The 14,078-nt window shown below is 42.8% G+C and overlaps 1 protein-coding gene and 1 long non-coding RNA gene across 2 annotated transcripts; one reads left to right on the top strand and one right to left on the bottom strand.

Moving 5' to 3' along the window:
* The first annotated feature begins 376 nt into the window (after positions 1-376).
* LOC116259531 (uncharacterized) lies at positions 377-1,543 on the top strand. Its single transcript, XM_031637391.1, has one exon. The coding sequence runs from the start codon at positions 377-379 to the stop codon at positions 1,541-1,543; it is 1,167 nt and encodes a 388-aa protein (XP_031493251.1).
* Positions 1,544-12,024: 10,481 nt separating this feature from the next.
* On the bottom strand, positions 12,025-13,114 carry LOC126410341 (uncharacterized). Its single transcript, XR_007574159.1, has 3 exons — positions 13,055-13,114; positions 12,187-12,269; positions 12,025-12,051 (listed from the first exon to the last, which is right to left on the bottom strand). It is a non-coding gene; the product is annotated as an uncharacterized LOC126410341 (long non-coding RNA).
* Between the last annotated feature and the right edge of the window lie 964 nt (positions 13,115-14,078).

Genomic DNA, 14,078 nt, shown 5'->3' on the forward strand with positions numbered 1-14,078 from the left:
AGTTCCGATGGCTTGCGGTTGCTCTTGGTGTATCGATCAACACTGAGGAAGCTGTACAAAAATTTGTGGCGGACTACATTATACGATTCACCAAGAGTTGCAGCTTTTTCGAGTGTTGGATGTCTCAAGCGCAAGTACTACAGCAATGGCTATTGAAGCAAAGAATAGGGGAAGCAACTACAAAAATTCTGCAAAATCCAAACAGAAGGTATCAAAATATGATAAAAATCACACTTCGAAGGACTCCAAGTCTGATTTTTACTGCGATCATTGCAAAATTTCTGGACACAAAAAAGAAAAATGCTGGAAGGTGCATCCTGAATTGAAACCCAAGCGGTTCAAGGAGCAGAATAGAGGGAAACAGATTAATACGGTGATGGCTAGAGAAAATGAGCCTGAGAGGGTTGGCTCAATGCAGCAGCCAGACACGGCCCTATCCCGGATGGCGAGATCTGATACTGTTATCTCAACCGCGGAGGAGGAGCATGCTGAAGAACTCTTCACCATCAAGATTCAGGTGAAAAATGAAGTTATTGGCACAATCTTCGACACTGGAAGCCAAAAGAACTTAATCTCGTCAAGTCTGGTGGAACGACTTGGTTTGGTCACCACACCACATCCTCGCCCATATCCATTGGGATGGATTATAAAGGATGTTGGACAACGAGTGGACCGCCAGTGCAAGGTGAAGTTTGCCATCACCTCTTGTTTTATTGATGAAGTTATTTGTGATGTTGTTCCACTTGATGTTTGCCAAGTGGTTCTTGGAAATCCATATTTGTGGCTCCGTGATGGTCACTACCATCGACGAGCACAAGAATATGAACTCACAAAAGACGGGAAGCAGTTTGTGATCACTCGGGACCACATCGCCCCTCCAACAGATTTGATGACAGCCGAACAAGTCAAACGAGTGGTGAATGCATGCCAAAGATTTGTCTTATTGCTTGTACGTTTAGTGCAGCCGTGTGAAAAGAATGCTACAATTCATCTCATGTACATGCACGAGAAAGAAAAAGGTATGCTCACCAAACTACTCAACTCTTATACTGATTTGTTTGAAGATCCACAAGGCCTACCACCACAGCGTCCAGTTGAGCATGAAATTCACTTGCAATCTGATGCCCCTCTACCCAACCTTTCCATGTATCGCAATTCGGTACTTGAGAATGACGAAATTAAAAGACAAGTGATGGACCTGCTGGAGCGTGGATTAGTGCAGCACAGCAGTTCGCCTTGTGGATCTCCCGTAGTCTTGGTACCCAAGAAGGATGGAGGATGGCACATGTGCATTGATTATAGAGCACTCAACAAGATCACAGTCAAGAACCGTTACCCACTCCCTTGCATCGACGACTTGCTGGACCAACTCAAAAATGCTCGATTCTTCACCAAACTTGATTTAAAATCAAGATACCATCAAGTTTGCATCCGAGACGAGGACACATGGAAGACGGCATTTAAGACGCGTCAAGGACTCTTCGAGTGGAAGGTGATGCCATTTGGCCTGTGCAATACCCCGCCACTTTTATGCGTCTCATGAATGACGTCCTATGTCCATTCTTAGATAAATTTGTATTAGTTTATCTCGATGATATTATGATATACAGTGAATCATGGGAAGATCACGAGCAACATATTCATCAAGTCTTTGAGGTGTTACAACAACATCAACTACGGCTTAATGGAAAGAAATTCGAATTTGCCAAGACCTCCCTCATCTATCTTGGCTTCATAGTTGGTGGTGGAACCCTCCGCATCGATCCAGATAAGGTTGATGTCATTCGTAAGTGGCCGACGCCCCGAAATACCACTGAGGTACGCAGTTTTGTTGGTGCTTGTCAATATCTTCGAAAATTTATTAAACATTTTTCAGTATTGGCCGCACCTCTTCATGCCTTGACTAAGGCACATAGCAAGTTCGAATGGACAGAAAAATGTGAAGCTGCTTTCAATCTTCTGAAGCGAAAAATAAGTGAAGCTCCACTCCTTGCATTGCCAAATTTACACAAGCCATTCGAATTAGAAACCGATGCTTCAGGTTACACTATGGGAGCAGTCCTCATGCAAGAACAACGACCGGTGGCCTACTATTCCGAGCTATTCCAGGGAGCACAACTCAATTATTCAGCATATGATAAAGAGCTTCTTGCATTACATCAGGCCATTAAACATTGGCGGTGCTATTTGTTAGGGAAAGAAACTGTGGTACACACCGACCACCAACCCTTACAGTATCTCCAATCGCATTCAAAACTGCAGCAAGCACGCCATATGAAATGGATGTCTTACCTCCAGCAATTCAGTATTGTCATCAAGTACAGGCAGGGGAGTCAAAACAAATTGGCAGATATGCTCCCTCGGCCACCACAGGCCTCCGTTTGCTTGACCGGCTTCATGCAAATCCAACCCAGCCAGCATGATGATTACATCCATCTATATATGCATGATCCAGATTTTTGTGAGCATTACAAAGCTGCACAAACGGGGGTAAAATCTGAATATACTATCAAAAATCACTTGCTGGAAAAGGACGGAAGGCTGTGCATCCCACAAGGGGCAGATCGTACCATGTGGTTGAGGGAAGCTCATACCTCCAAGGTGGATGGACATTTTGGAATCAACAAAACAATCCAACATTTACAGAGGTATGTCTACTGGCCCAATTTACACCAAGATGTTAGTCGGTTTGTGCGAGGATGTACACTATGTAGTATTTCCAAGCCCAGCAACCGTAAGATAGGCTTGTACCAACCTCGGTCGGTACCAACACGTCCGTGGGAAAGTGTATCTATGGATTTTGTGGGTGGTCTACCAACTACTAGGTGAGGACATGATTATCTCTATGTAGTCGTAGATCGTTTTTCCAAAATGGTTATTCTTGTTCCATGCAAGAAGACTATAACTGGAGTTCAGACGGCTCGCCTATATTTCCACAATGTCTGGGTCCACTTTGGGCTGCCCAGCTCCATTATCTCAGATCATGATAGTCGGTTTCTAAGTGCATTCTGGAAAACGTTGCGGGAATTGATGGATACCAAGCTTCACATGAGCACTCCTTACCATCGACAAACGGATGGGCAAACGGAAGTAGTGAACCGCACCATGGTACACTTGCTACGGGAATATAATTCTCAGCACCCAAAAACATGGGATGATAGTTTGCCGTATCTTCAGTTTGCCTTCAATAGAGCAATGCATTAGTCGACACAAAAATCGCCTTTTGAAGCATGTCTTGGCTTCCTACAATCTAGCCCATTCGACTTGATCTTCACGGTCACCCCAAATGAAGCAGATCACAATGTCACTACACCTTCAGCCAAGGCTCGCCACTTCCTTGACCATATCAGAAAAATTCATCAAGAGGTGAAGCAGAATCTGCAGCGGGCTCAACAAAGATATAACGCACGCCATGATCGACAACGAGTTCATGGTCAATTTCAAGTGAATGATCTGGTGTGGCTGCACATTGGAGCTGACCGACTCAAGGGAAAAGCGCAGAAATTAAAGCCCCTTCATTATGGACCATTTTGCATAATCCGAATGGTGGGAGACAATGCATGCCAACTTGAACTACCCGATTACATGGCAATTTATTCAGTAGTAAACGTCAACAATCTCAAACTTTTTGAACCATCTATGTTGGATGATGAACAGCCAGAGGTCTTACCACCAATTGATGATATTCTGATCACAAAAGCTACTGTCCTATCATCCGACACTATTCTAGAAGTCAAAACAACCAATACGCGAAGAGGACAGTGTATTTGCTATCATATCGGGTGCAAGGGTGAACGCCCACAAGCTGCAAAATGGTACAACCGGGAAGTCGGCCAGACCGAATTCCCTCATTTGAATTTTGACTTCGCTGGAGCTTCGTCCTTTTTTTTGGAGGGGGGACAAATGATCCGGGAGTAAGACCCGGTCTACGAGCTAGCAACCATTTGACACCTGTCACAGGACTTGCCCAACAAGTTGGAAAACGTTGGAGAACATGGCAGCACCTAAAGCAAGTGGTTGGTGGTTAGAGAGATTGTAGCCCATGAGGCCCGATTTTGTGGAAGCCCTTGGAGATGTGTGTCACCCATGAGGCCCCGATTTTGTGGGAGCCCTTGGAGATGTGAGTCATGGGTGGTTATACACCCAGCTATAAGCCTCGCAGAAGGGAGGCACCTGAAAGCAGGAAAAATAAAGAAAAGACTAAGTGGCCTCTCCATTTTTTTGGAGAAGAAAGAAAATCCTGCGTTGTGCCTTATGGTTCCTCGTCATTTTGGCACTGGAAATTTTGCTAACGTCTGGGTGAGAGACCGATTCAACAAATCCTCATACGGATCACAGACCGGTGCCCAAAATCATCGTTGAAGCCAAGGGAAACAGGATATCTCAACAAGTGTTATACGAATGTAGGGTTCATTACTGATGTGTTTGTGGCACTACTTCACACTACGAGGATTCATGTAAGAATATGGGTAAAAACAGAAACGTCAGGGGCTGAGGAGCAAGTTTGGAGTAAAGTTCTGGTCATTAAGAAACAAAGAGGTGGGATGCAGAAAAATGACTCTGGGAGAAGGGACACACAAGGAAATAGATTTGCCTCACTTGGGAGTCAGCTTAAGAATGATGCAGGGAATGGTAATCAGACTGACCCAGGTCTGAGAACTAGGCTGGCTTCTGATATTGGAGATGGGGGCTTAAAGCAGAAAAAGGTAGAGAGAGAGGGTAGCCAGGTGAGGAAAAACTTTAATAAAGGAGGGACAGCAGGGGGGAGGGACTCTTCGCAGAGCATGCCAGAGGAAGGAAAGACTGAAAACGCTGATGAAGGGATTCCCAACCCTTTCCTTTGTCTACAACAGACCGCCACTAACAACCTGGATGATCATGTACGTCCAATCAAATTCATGTTCACAGCTGGGGCTAAGGATTCTTACTTCGGCAAGGAGAAGGATGATAGTTTGAATATGAAGGAGGGCACTGATCAAGGTTCTGACCTTGTGAGCAGCCACATTGAAGTAGTTGATGCTAGTCAGAGGGGGACAAGAAAATCAACCAGGTTTGCCAGGAAGGCAAGAAAGGTCGCCCACCAGCCATTGTGATTAGTTTGGAAGATGCAATTGTTCACCGATATAATGGGTCCAAGAAGCGGAAAAAGGTGGCTGACAATATGAATCAGGCACTTATAAACCTTCCAAATGTGGAAGATCATGAAGAGAATGCTAGTGGCAGGGCTCTCGGAATTGAGGGAGCAAGGGTAAAGGCTATCAACATTTTAAATCATGAAAGTATTTAGCTAGAACATTTGAGGCCTTGCGAAGAGGCCTGCACAGCAAGAATTAAGTCTGATTTTCAATAAGTTTAATCCTTTTGTTGGGTTTGTTCTTGATTCGATGATTACCAATCATAGAATGAAGATAATTATGGAAAGATACCACAACTATAGATTTGTGTCTAACGTTGAAGGTACTGATGGTGAGGTGAGAATATTATATGTTTGGAAAGAGGAGGAAATGGAAGCTAGTTCTCTGGTTGTTGATCATAATTGGGTTGGTGTTTCTTTTCGTAGACTGGCAAATGACAAAGTCTTTGTAGTTTTTGGTGTGTACTTGCCTCCTAGGTTTGGGGAAAGGCTGCAAAGCCTTTACAAACTAGAGGCCCTTGTTTCTAGAGTCGAAGGACTGGTTATGTTAATTGGTGATTTCAATGCCATGCTTAACAGCCGAAATAACTCGGGTTCTGCTCCGTTACCTGCTTCCTGCCTATCTTTCAATCGCTTTGTTTATGCTTGCAGGTTAAAGGAGGTTGAATATAGTAACAAGAGGTTTACATGGTCGAACCATAGACAAAGGCAAGACTTAGTGCAGTGTAAGCTGGATTGGTGCATGGTTAACAATGACTGAGAAGGCAGGCTTAAGGTCCAGACGTCAGCCACATCCGATCAAAGTGTGCTTCTATATCAGTCCAAGGACATAATGATGATACACGGGGTCAGAAGCCGTTTAGATTCTTTAAGCCTTGATTGATGGACAGGGAAGGTAAGGTAATGAAGCTTGAAGCTTGGAGAGGTGAGGCTCGGGGTGCCCAATGATGCACCTCCTTCTTAAGCTTAATCGCCTGCGTAAGGCTCTTCTACATTGGAACAGACATTCTTTTGGTAATTTTAGTGACAACATGACCACCCTTCAAAGCCGGCTAGAGGAATGCAGGGAGCATATGGAACAAGGGGTGGAAGGTGCAATTGATGAGGAACACAGAGTGAGGAAGCAACTATCTCGGGCCCTTCTCATGGAAGAGGTAATGTGGAAACCAAGATCGTGTACTCATTGGCTTGCGGAGGGGGATAAGAACACCTCCTTTTTCCATGATATGGCTAAGTCTAGGCAAGCTAAACGAAAGATTAGAAGTATAGAGTATGATGGCACTGAATATGTACAGAGTAGACAGATTCTTGAAGTGTGCACTGCTTATTTTCGCAGGGTGTTAGATACAGATGAAGCACAAGGAATGTTATTTGAGGGTGTTGATAGTATACCTACAGGAACCTCACACCACTTCAGCACACACTTGACCCACTTGTAGGGCTATATAGGAGCCGAGTCAAAATTAAGCTTGTTCAGCTTGGCTCGAGCTCGTGTTTAGTAATACAAGGTCAGCTTGAACTCAATTCGATAGACCACGCCACACCTCGAGTATGACTCTTTTAAGTTCGCTTACCAACTCCCCATTTAACCTAATTTCTTTCTTTGGTTTTAAGCTCTATCACCTAAGTGCGGGGTGTGGGTGCGGTTGCCGATGTGGGTGTGGGTGCCAGAGCGGCACATTATAAAAAATTTAAGTGCAGCGGTGTGGTAAGGGTATTTTATTATTATTATTTTTATTAATTTACTATCTATATAACAGAATAAGCATATATTGTTATTATAATTAAGTTATCAATGTACATAACATACTTGAATAATTGTATTGCATACTAAAATATCACAAAATATATTATATAAGTCATTAGTAATATGGCATTCTAATTGGGCTCGGGTATGAGTTGGAGCTGCGCCCATGTCTGGTGCGCACACGACTCGATGTGACTCAGGTGCGGCAGTAAAATAAAGAGTCCGGGTGACTTAGGTTTTAAGTTTGAAAATTTCAAAAGAACACCTAGCTCATCGTCCTTGACCTCAACCAGGACCAGTAGCGTACCACATTGTGGCTGGTGTGAAATCTTAAATATTTATTGCTTTACATATATATATATATATATATATATATATATATATCCACCAGATTTGAGTTTGTTTAAACAAGTGCCCTCCATTCAATTTCTTTTGACTCCATCGGAGCTCAGCCAACTCTCAAAGGCGACTAAGCTCGATTTGAGCATCAACAACATATCTATTGAGACTCCAGCATCACCGCGGGAGTTAAAGGGATTGGACCCATATGGCGGAGTTGGTCTGCCTCGACTTGGCTCGTCGGCACTATCCCGGCTTCCGTAGCTCGCCCGCGCAAGCTGACCTACCTGTCCCTAAACCACAACGGGCTCACTGGGGCCATACCATCTGGACTCGGTGGGCGTCCCTTGATTCACGACCTCGACCTCTGCTACAACCGGCTCAGCGGGCAGGTGCTGTTCTGGAAGGAGGTGGTGGAGTGGTTGGGCCCCAAGCTCAAGCTCGCTGGAAACGACGGCCTGTGTCTCGGCTCGGAGATCGTCGGCACCGGCTTGGTCAGGGTGGACGTCGATGGCTGCATCTCTGACAACGTCGCCCAGTCGTTGGCCCGTGATGGCTCAGCGGTGAGCTCGAGCGGGTCGAGTCTCAGATTGGATTCTTGGTACGGCGTGGCTCCGGCCCTGCTGCCTGCTAACCTCCTCACGTTATGACACTAGTGTCCTTTTCCACTGCTTTTTCTTATTATCTTTTTGTCTTCCGTAAAGAACATGAACAAAGTGTACATTTTTTGTGTTTTGATTATACAAGATGAGTCTGTTTTCACTTTTCATCTTTAGTTGAGTAATTACACACAAATTGAGATTCTGTGTTCACTTCTTTTGATTATATGTCTATATATATATACGTATATATGTATATATATATATATATGTATATATATATATATATGTATATATATATATATAGAAAAATACAGAGAGGGAGAGAGAGATTGCATATTATAGAGGCCAATAGAGAGATCTACCTCGTTCAATGGGTCTGTTCAATTTAGAGCAGGGATGGTTTCCTGGACTTGTCTAGATAATAAAGGACGTTCTGACCTACGTGGAATCATTACATCGACGAAGGAGTTCTGTATTGATAGACTCCGTTTTGTACTGTTTGTGACGATTCGGTACACCGATCCGTGTTGAATACGAAAGAGGGTTGTTTGAATTGGTAGGGCGGTTCACCACTGTTTTTTTTGTTGCTCACGGAACAACCTCTGAGTTGCGCGAAAGGTTTTGTCGGTACGGACGAACAAAGAAAAGGGAATTGTAGTCAAACACGGCACTCTGGCCGTGGAACCATATGTGGAGTGGAACACGCTCTCTGCAAAGAGTGCTACAGAGGACCACCGAACTAATCCGTTCGTCCCTTTGTTTTGCTTATTGTGATCCTGTATCTCGAACTGTTTTACTTGATACGAACGATATGCCTTACAACAATGCATGCAATGGCCATCTGACGTGTTGATCAAAATACTCTCTATCACGTGTTCTTGTTTAGAAAATATAAAAAAAACAAAATTTTATATGTAAATTTTAAAAATTTTAAATAACCAATATAAAAAAATATGTAAAATCGTATTTCAACTGCGGTTCGACCATTGCCTATATACAATTGCAAAAAGCAAGCAAGATTAATCTTGATACTTCCACTTTCTAATCGCGCTCAAATGTTTGATATTCATCATTTGTGGTGCATCTAATTTCTTCGAGTCTATGCATCACTTTGTTTTGTATTAATTTGAGATTATACATCTTGTTGACCAAAAAGCAAGGTACAATTTCTTGAAAATAATTAAATGGGGAATTAAGCTGGAATTTATGCCTGGTAGAATTTTCTAGTTGCGTGTTCTTTCTTAAGCACATTTCTTGGAATGATTTTGATACATGATCAGTTGCTTCTAGAAAGGGGGATGTATCAACATGCATATGTTGGTCAACCTAAGTTATGCCTCTAAACTACAAAAAAAACTCAAGAAAATGTGAAGTCATAGAGAAATTAGTCATTTACATGATTGAGTTAAAAGTTGAGATACATGAATTAAAGGAACTTTTAGGGGTTATTTGGCAGTAGGGACGCTTTATAAGCATCCCATGAATCTACCAAAAATGGAGGCAGATTCATGTAACAATAATTCAAGGTTCTATATCCTTCTAAATAAGGGTGAACAATGAGCCAAGCAACTTGAACTCGGTCCGTTGAAGCTCGGCTCGAACTTGAGTTCGAGCTAGCTTTTCTACTCAATGAGCCAGGCTTTAGTTGATCGTTCATCTTATGTTATCGAGCCAAGTTCGAGTTTGTTTAGGCTCGTTTATCCAACTCGGCTCGTTAGCACGAGAAACCGATATTTATTGCTTTACTTTTCCTCATTGATTTGTCATTTTTCTTTTTTTTCTCTCTCTTCACTCTCTTCCTCTTCCATCCTCCAATGCCATATTGCCATCGTCATTCACTCAGTTCGCTGCAGCTAAGGCCTCTGCTCAGTAACGGTTCTTCACTTTCCATTGACGTGCTTTCTTAGCAACGATCGCCCCTGCTCGCCATCGCCATGGACTGCTTGCTCTTCATTGCTCCCAGTCACCATCGAGGTCGTCTGGTTGCCGTTCGCCATAGAATAGCAGGGACCTATTCATCTCATCGCCTCTGCAATAGCAGGTGGGCGTCACAATGAAAGTAAAACTAAACATGACACTATGCAGGAAGCCATTAAAGCAGAAAACAATTGCCCAACTCAACAAAACTAAATAATCAAACTAAATCAAAAAAGGATCCTACTGAATACAAATCAAACCAATGACCTTAACCGCTGGACATGTGCAATAGCTAACTAAAGGATCTATTCAACTAATCTGACACTAACGTGATACAAGAGAAACTGAGCATTATGCTTTTCTAAAACCATGAAGGATCTGAGGACATAAAACCCAAAACCCATGCAACTTCGATGAATAGAATCTTTCAAAAATGTCAAAGTTCAAAATGGACTACAAAATTGATTGGTCCTTTTGAAAAGAGATAAGAAGTGATCCATGACAGACTCAACCCTAAGTCTGGGTTATGTGGAAGACACTCGATTTAAGATGGAATAATGGGCCAGGCTTAATCACTTATCCAAAATGATATGCATCTCTTGTGACAAAGAAATGAAATTCATCACACTCAACATGAGTTGACTATGTTCGAGGAGTTTCATCAATTACATGAATGGACTAATGGTTTGGTAATGGAAGGGCCAACATCTTTCAAGGCCAAAGGGGAATGGGAATGAAATGACAAACATAGTTCAAGACCGAAGGAGACTGGTTAGTTCCTCCTATGACTAGAGATGTCAAGTTTTAGTTTGAAATAGTTAGAAAATGATCAATTTAACTAATAAGCATGAGTGCTCGTGTTGACCCTAGTACCGCACATCTACCAAAGATTTTCACATTCAATTCCTACGAGTTCAGCCTTCATGCCTTTCATCTCTTGGGAAACACCTTTTACTTTTTTTTCCTCTTTTTTTATTTCCTTCTCTTCCATTCAGCTTTTGCCTTTAATTTTTTTTTTCTAGATTTTTTTTTAGGCTGACCTTCACCTTTGTGGGAATACCTCACCACCCCAAAGGCTACTACGAAGCTCCACCGCTTTGGTGGTCATGTGTAGCTTTGTCACGTATCAAACCCACTTCATCTTGCAGGCTTTCGATGAGCCAAAGGTTCATAAGTCGTTCTCTTCGCGGTATAGGCATAAATCACCTATATGCCTACCCGGTACTCTTGATTACTGACCCAGAGGAATGACTACACAAGCCCCGAGCCAATCTCTCAACTCTCATTTTGCTACTTACCATGACCTTATGCTGCCCTTTGCATGATATGTTGACTTGCTTCCTGTTTGAGATATCTATAAAACACCTGAACCAAGCTACACCACTTAGAGAACTGTTTTTCATTCGTTGACTACAAATGATAACCCTAGAGTTTAGCTTCTACCCTGGGAAACATGACCAAGCGATGAGGCAAATCTCAAAACTCTTGAATCTAGGTCAGAGAAAAAAAAATGATTAAGCTAACAACTGAGGAAACTGTTTCACCTGAAACAAACATAGACTTCCAAAATTTCCTATCCACAGCAACAACATACAATACTAACGTTCTTGATGAGCATGACAACTTAATTGAAATGAAGGACCATACTTTATAAACACAGAAATCCCTGAAGAGACCTCCAGTCCATGCTAGTTGATGAAATCAGAACTACATGCAACCAATCCACCTGATGCCTACGACTGAAACCTGACCAAATTGTGGCACTAAAAACCTCCCAATACATGACCTAAAGCCGAAGTCAAGAGAAGCAGCAAAACAAGGTACTCGATCAGCAATAATGAAGTGGATTGGGGAAAATACCGGCAGATACTATGATATAAGTCTTCCCCATACAGTCGATGATTCCGAATTAAGCATCCTTTCCAAATTTGGCATCCTTTTCATCGAACTATTATTCCATGTCGATGGCACTGTGTTCAATTTCTCCGATGCAGAATCCATAACCCACAATAAGCAAAACAGAAAAAGGATTCCTGAATGCATGCACAGGTAACGAAGATTCAGGAGTTCTCAGCACAAATATCTGTTTGCCACGCAGGTGACCTTCCCAGTCGCACATACAATGAGAAAGGGCAAAAAAGAAACATCATGAGACTATTGTTATAAACTTGAACAGCGTGAGTTTTCTTTCAGAATAAGCAAATCTTCTCTTTTTCTGGTCGCCTGGTAAGCAATGTGGTGATAGGAATGAGAAAAGATAAACTGACAAGGGAAGAAAAGCTATTACCTCACTTCTTTGGCCATGCTTGATCCTGAAATAGAGCCAATCGTCAATTAGTTAGTCAAAACTAAGATACCTTTGCATTGTAAAAGTTGTCAGATATAGATGCAACCATAACAAATTCAAATCAAACAAAACCACAATGTAGAAGTTCATAAAAGAGCACCTCAAGAAAGCATCCAGCAGCACCTGCTGCAATCAAGTCCTGCACGGTCCTTTGCACGTTGAGAGCATTACCTCCACCAGTATCTTCATTGATAACAAAGGAAGCAAAACAATTACATCTCTTCCAAAGTTTCTGGAAAATGATTATAAAATGGGCATGCCCACAAACTATCCAGCAGACAATCATGAGTGCCAGACTGCCAGCTTTATTTGATAAATTCGATCTATAAGAAGCACTATACATTTATCATTGAATGCATTATGAAATAAGTTGATTTGACATAACAACCTAATTTCCTGATCATAAAATTTCCAAAGTTTTGAGCCATTTCGGAACAGTGAGACTGATGCTCCTAGAAAACCCATTACATGGCAAAATAAGATGATGGAAAACATGTCAATCCTTATATCTGCTGGGCTTCACCCGATCAAGGGCACAAGACGAATTAAAGGCTGTTTTCCGAAAAGATTATCAAATTTGTAACTGGTGATTCCATATATCGATCAAGAAACCGAACATGCATCATTACTCCCAGAGCTTAGGAACGGCAATTTATGCTTAAAAGGGAATTTTCATATGAAAAAAAGAGACTTTTGAAACTTAGCAACTGATCTCAGACAGGTAAGGATGCATTTTTTAATCAGATATGCATGTGGATCACCTCAAGGATTCAAACTACAACTTATTTTATGCAAGCAAAGTCAGATATAGACAACAGAAAAGGGTATCCCTCGAAGAACAAAAAGGGAACATAAAACATCCAAAACATAGAATCAAATCCACGACATATTAAATAATTGCCATTGCTTCTGGCAGAACCAGAGAAAGATAGATAGAGAGGGGGGAGACAGAGAGTGTGTGTGCCTACCAGCATCAGCGATAATTGGGATGTTTGGGGCAGAGGCGCAGATGAACCATGCTTTCTCCGCCATCTCTGGTTGCCTGAAAGAGGACAACAACACCATGTATACTCGCGAAACAAAAATAAAAAAGTAGAAGGACCATCTCGGATAAAGCCGACACACAGCAAAACCAGGAAGAAGAAGGGGAGTGAAAGACTTACGTGAGGAGGCCGAAGTCGGGCTTGCCAAGGAGCGAGGCGGAAAGGGCGTAGCCGGAGATGAATCCAGCCGAGAAGCCAGATTTCTGTACAATGGCTGCAGAGAGGGCATCGTACAACCGGGCATAAGGACGATTCCTTCTGCAGACCCTGATTCTCCCTCTCTTTCCCCTACCAAACCAGTGAAGGGCAAGGCAGATGACTCCCCCTCACCCATCAGATCGACGATGAACAGAGGCTGTCTAGAGTCCTGTACACCGAGAAAACCAGAGTTTGGCCCCTCCTCCTCTTCTTCTTCATTCCGAAAAGTTTCCCCCCTTCTGTCGCTCTCTCTGCGTAAGGCAGGCAAACATCAAGGAAACGAGTGAGAGTAAAAATGTCAAAACCCTCACCTTATTAAGGAGCCGATGAGGGAATCCTTCGAGTGGGGACGGTTCGTGGCAGCAGGAAGAAGGCTGTGGCTTCACGGCGCGTGAGGACATGAAAGTTTCGTGAGGACGAAGAGGCCTGCTGCTGCGAGAGGCGCGTGAGGGAAGAGGCAGTGATAAGGACGAAGAGGGCTGCGGCTGCGAGAGCGAGAGGCGAGTGAGGGAAGAGGCAGCGAAACGCGACCGTGCCCTAACGGTCCGAAAAAAAATTCTGGAACATTATTCCACCCCTCTGGGTGGAATAATGTTTCCAGAAACATTATTCCGGAATCGACCTCAACGGTCGAAAATATAATTCCGCGTTTGATACGCATGAATTTTTTTTAAAATTTGAAATATTATTCCATTGCTACAGTGGAATTCCTGCGTATCAAACACTACCCAGGTGAAGAATCTTACCATAG

This window comes from Nymphaea colorata, chromosome 8 (genome assembly GCF_008831285.2).
Source record: "Nymphaea colorata isolate Beijing-Zhang1983 chromosome 8, ASM883128v2, whole genome shotgun sequence".
Classification (NCBI taxonomy): domain Eukaryota; kingdom Viridiplantae; phylum Streptophyta; class Magnoliopsida; order Nymphaeales; family Nymphaeaceae; genus Nymphaea; species Nymphaea colorata.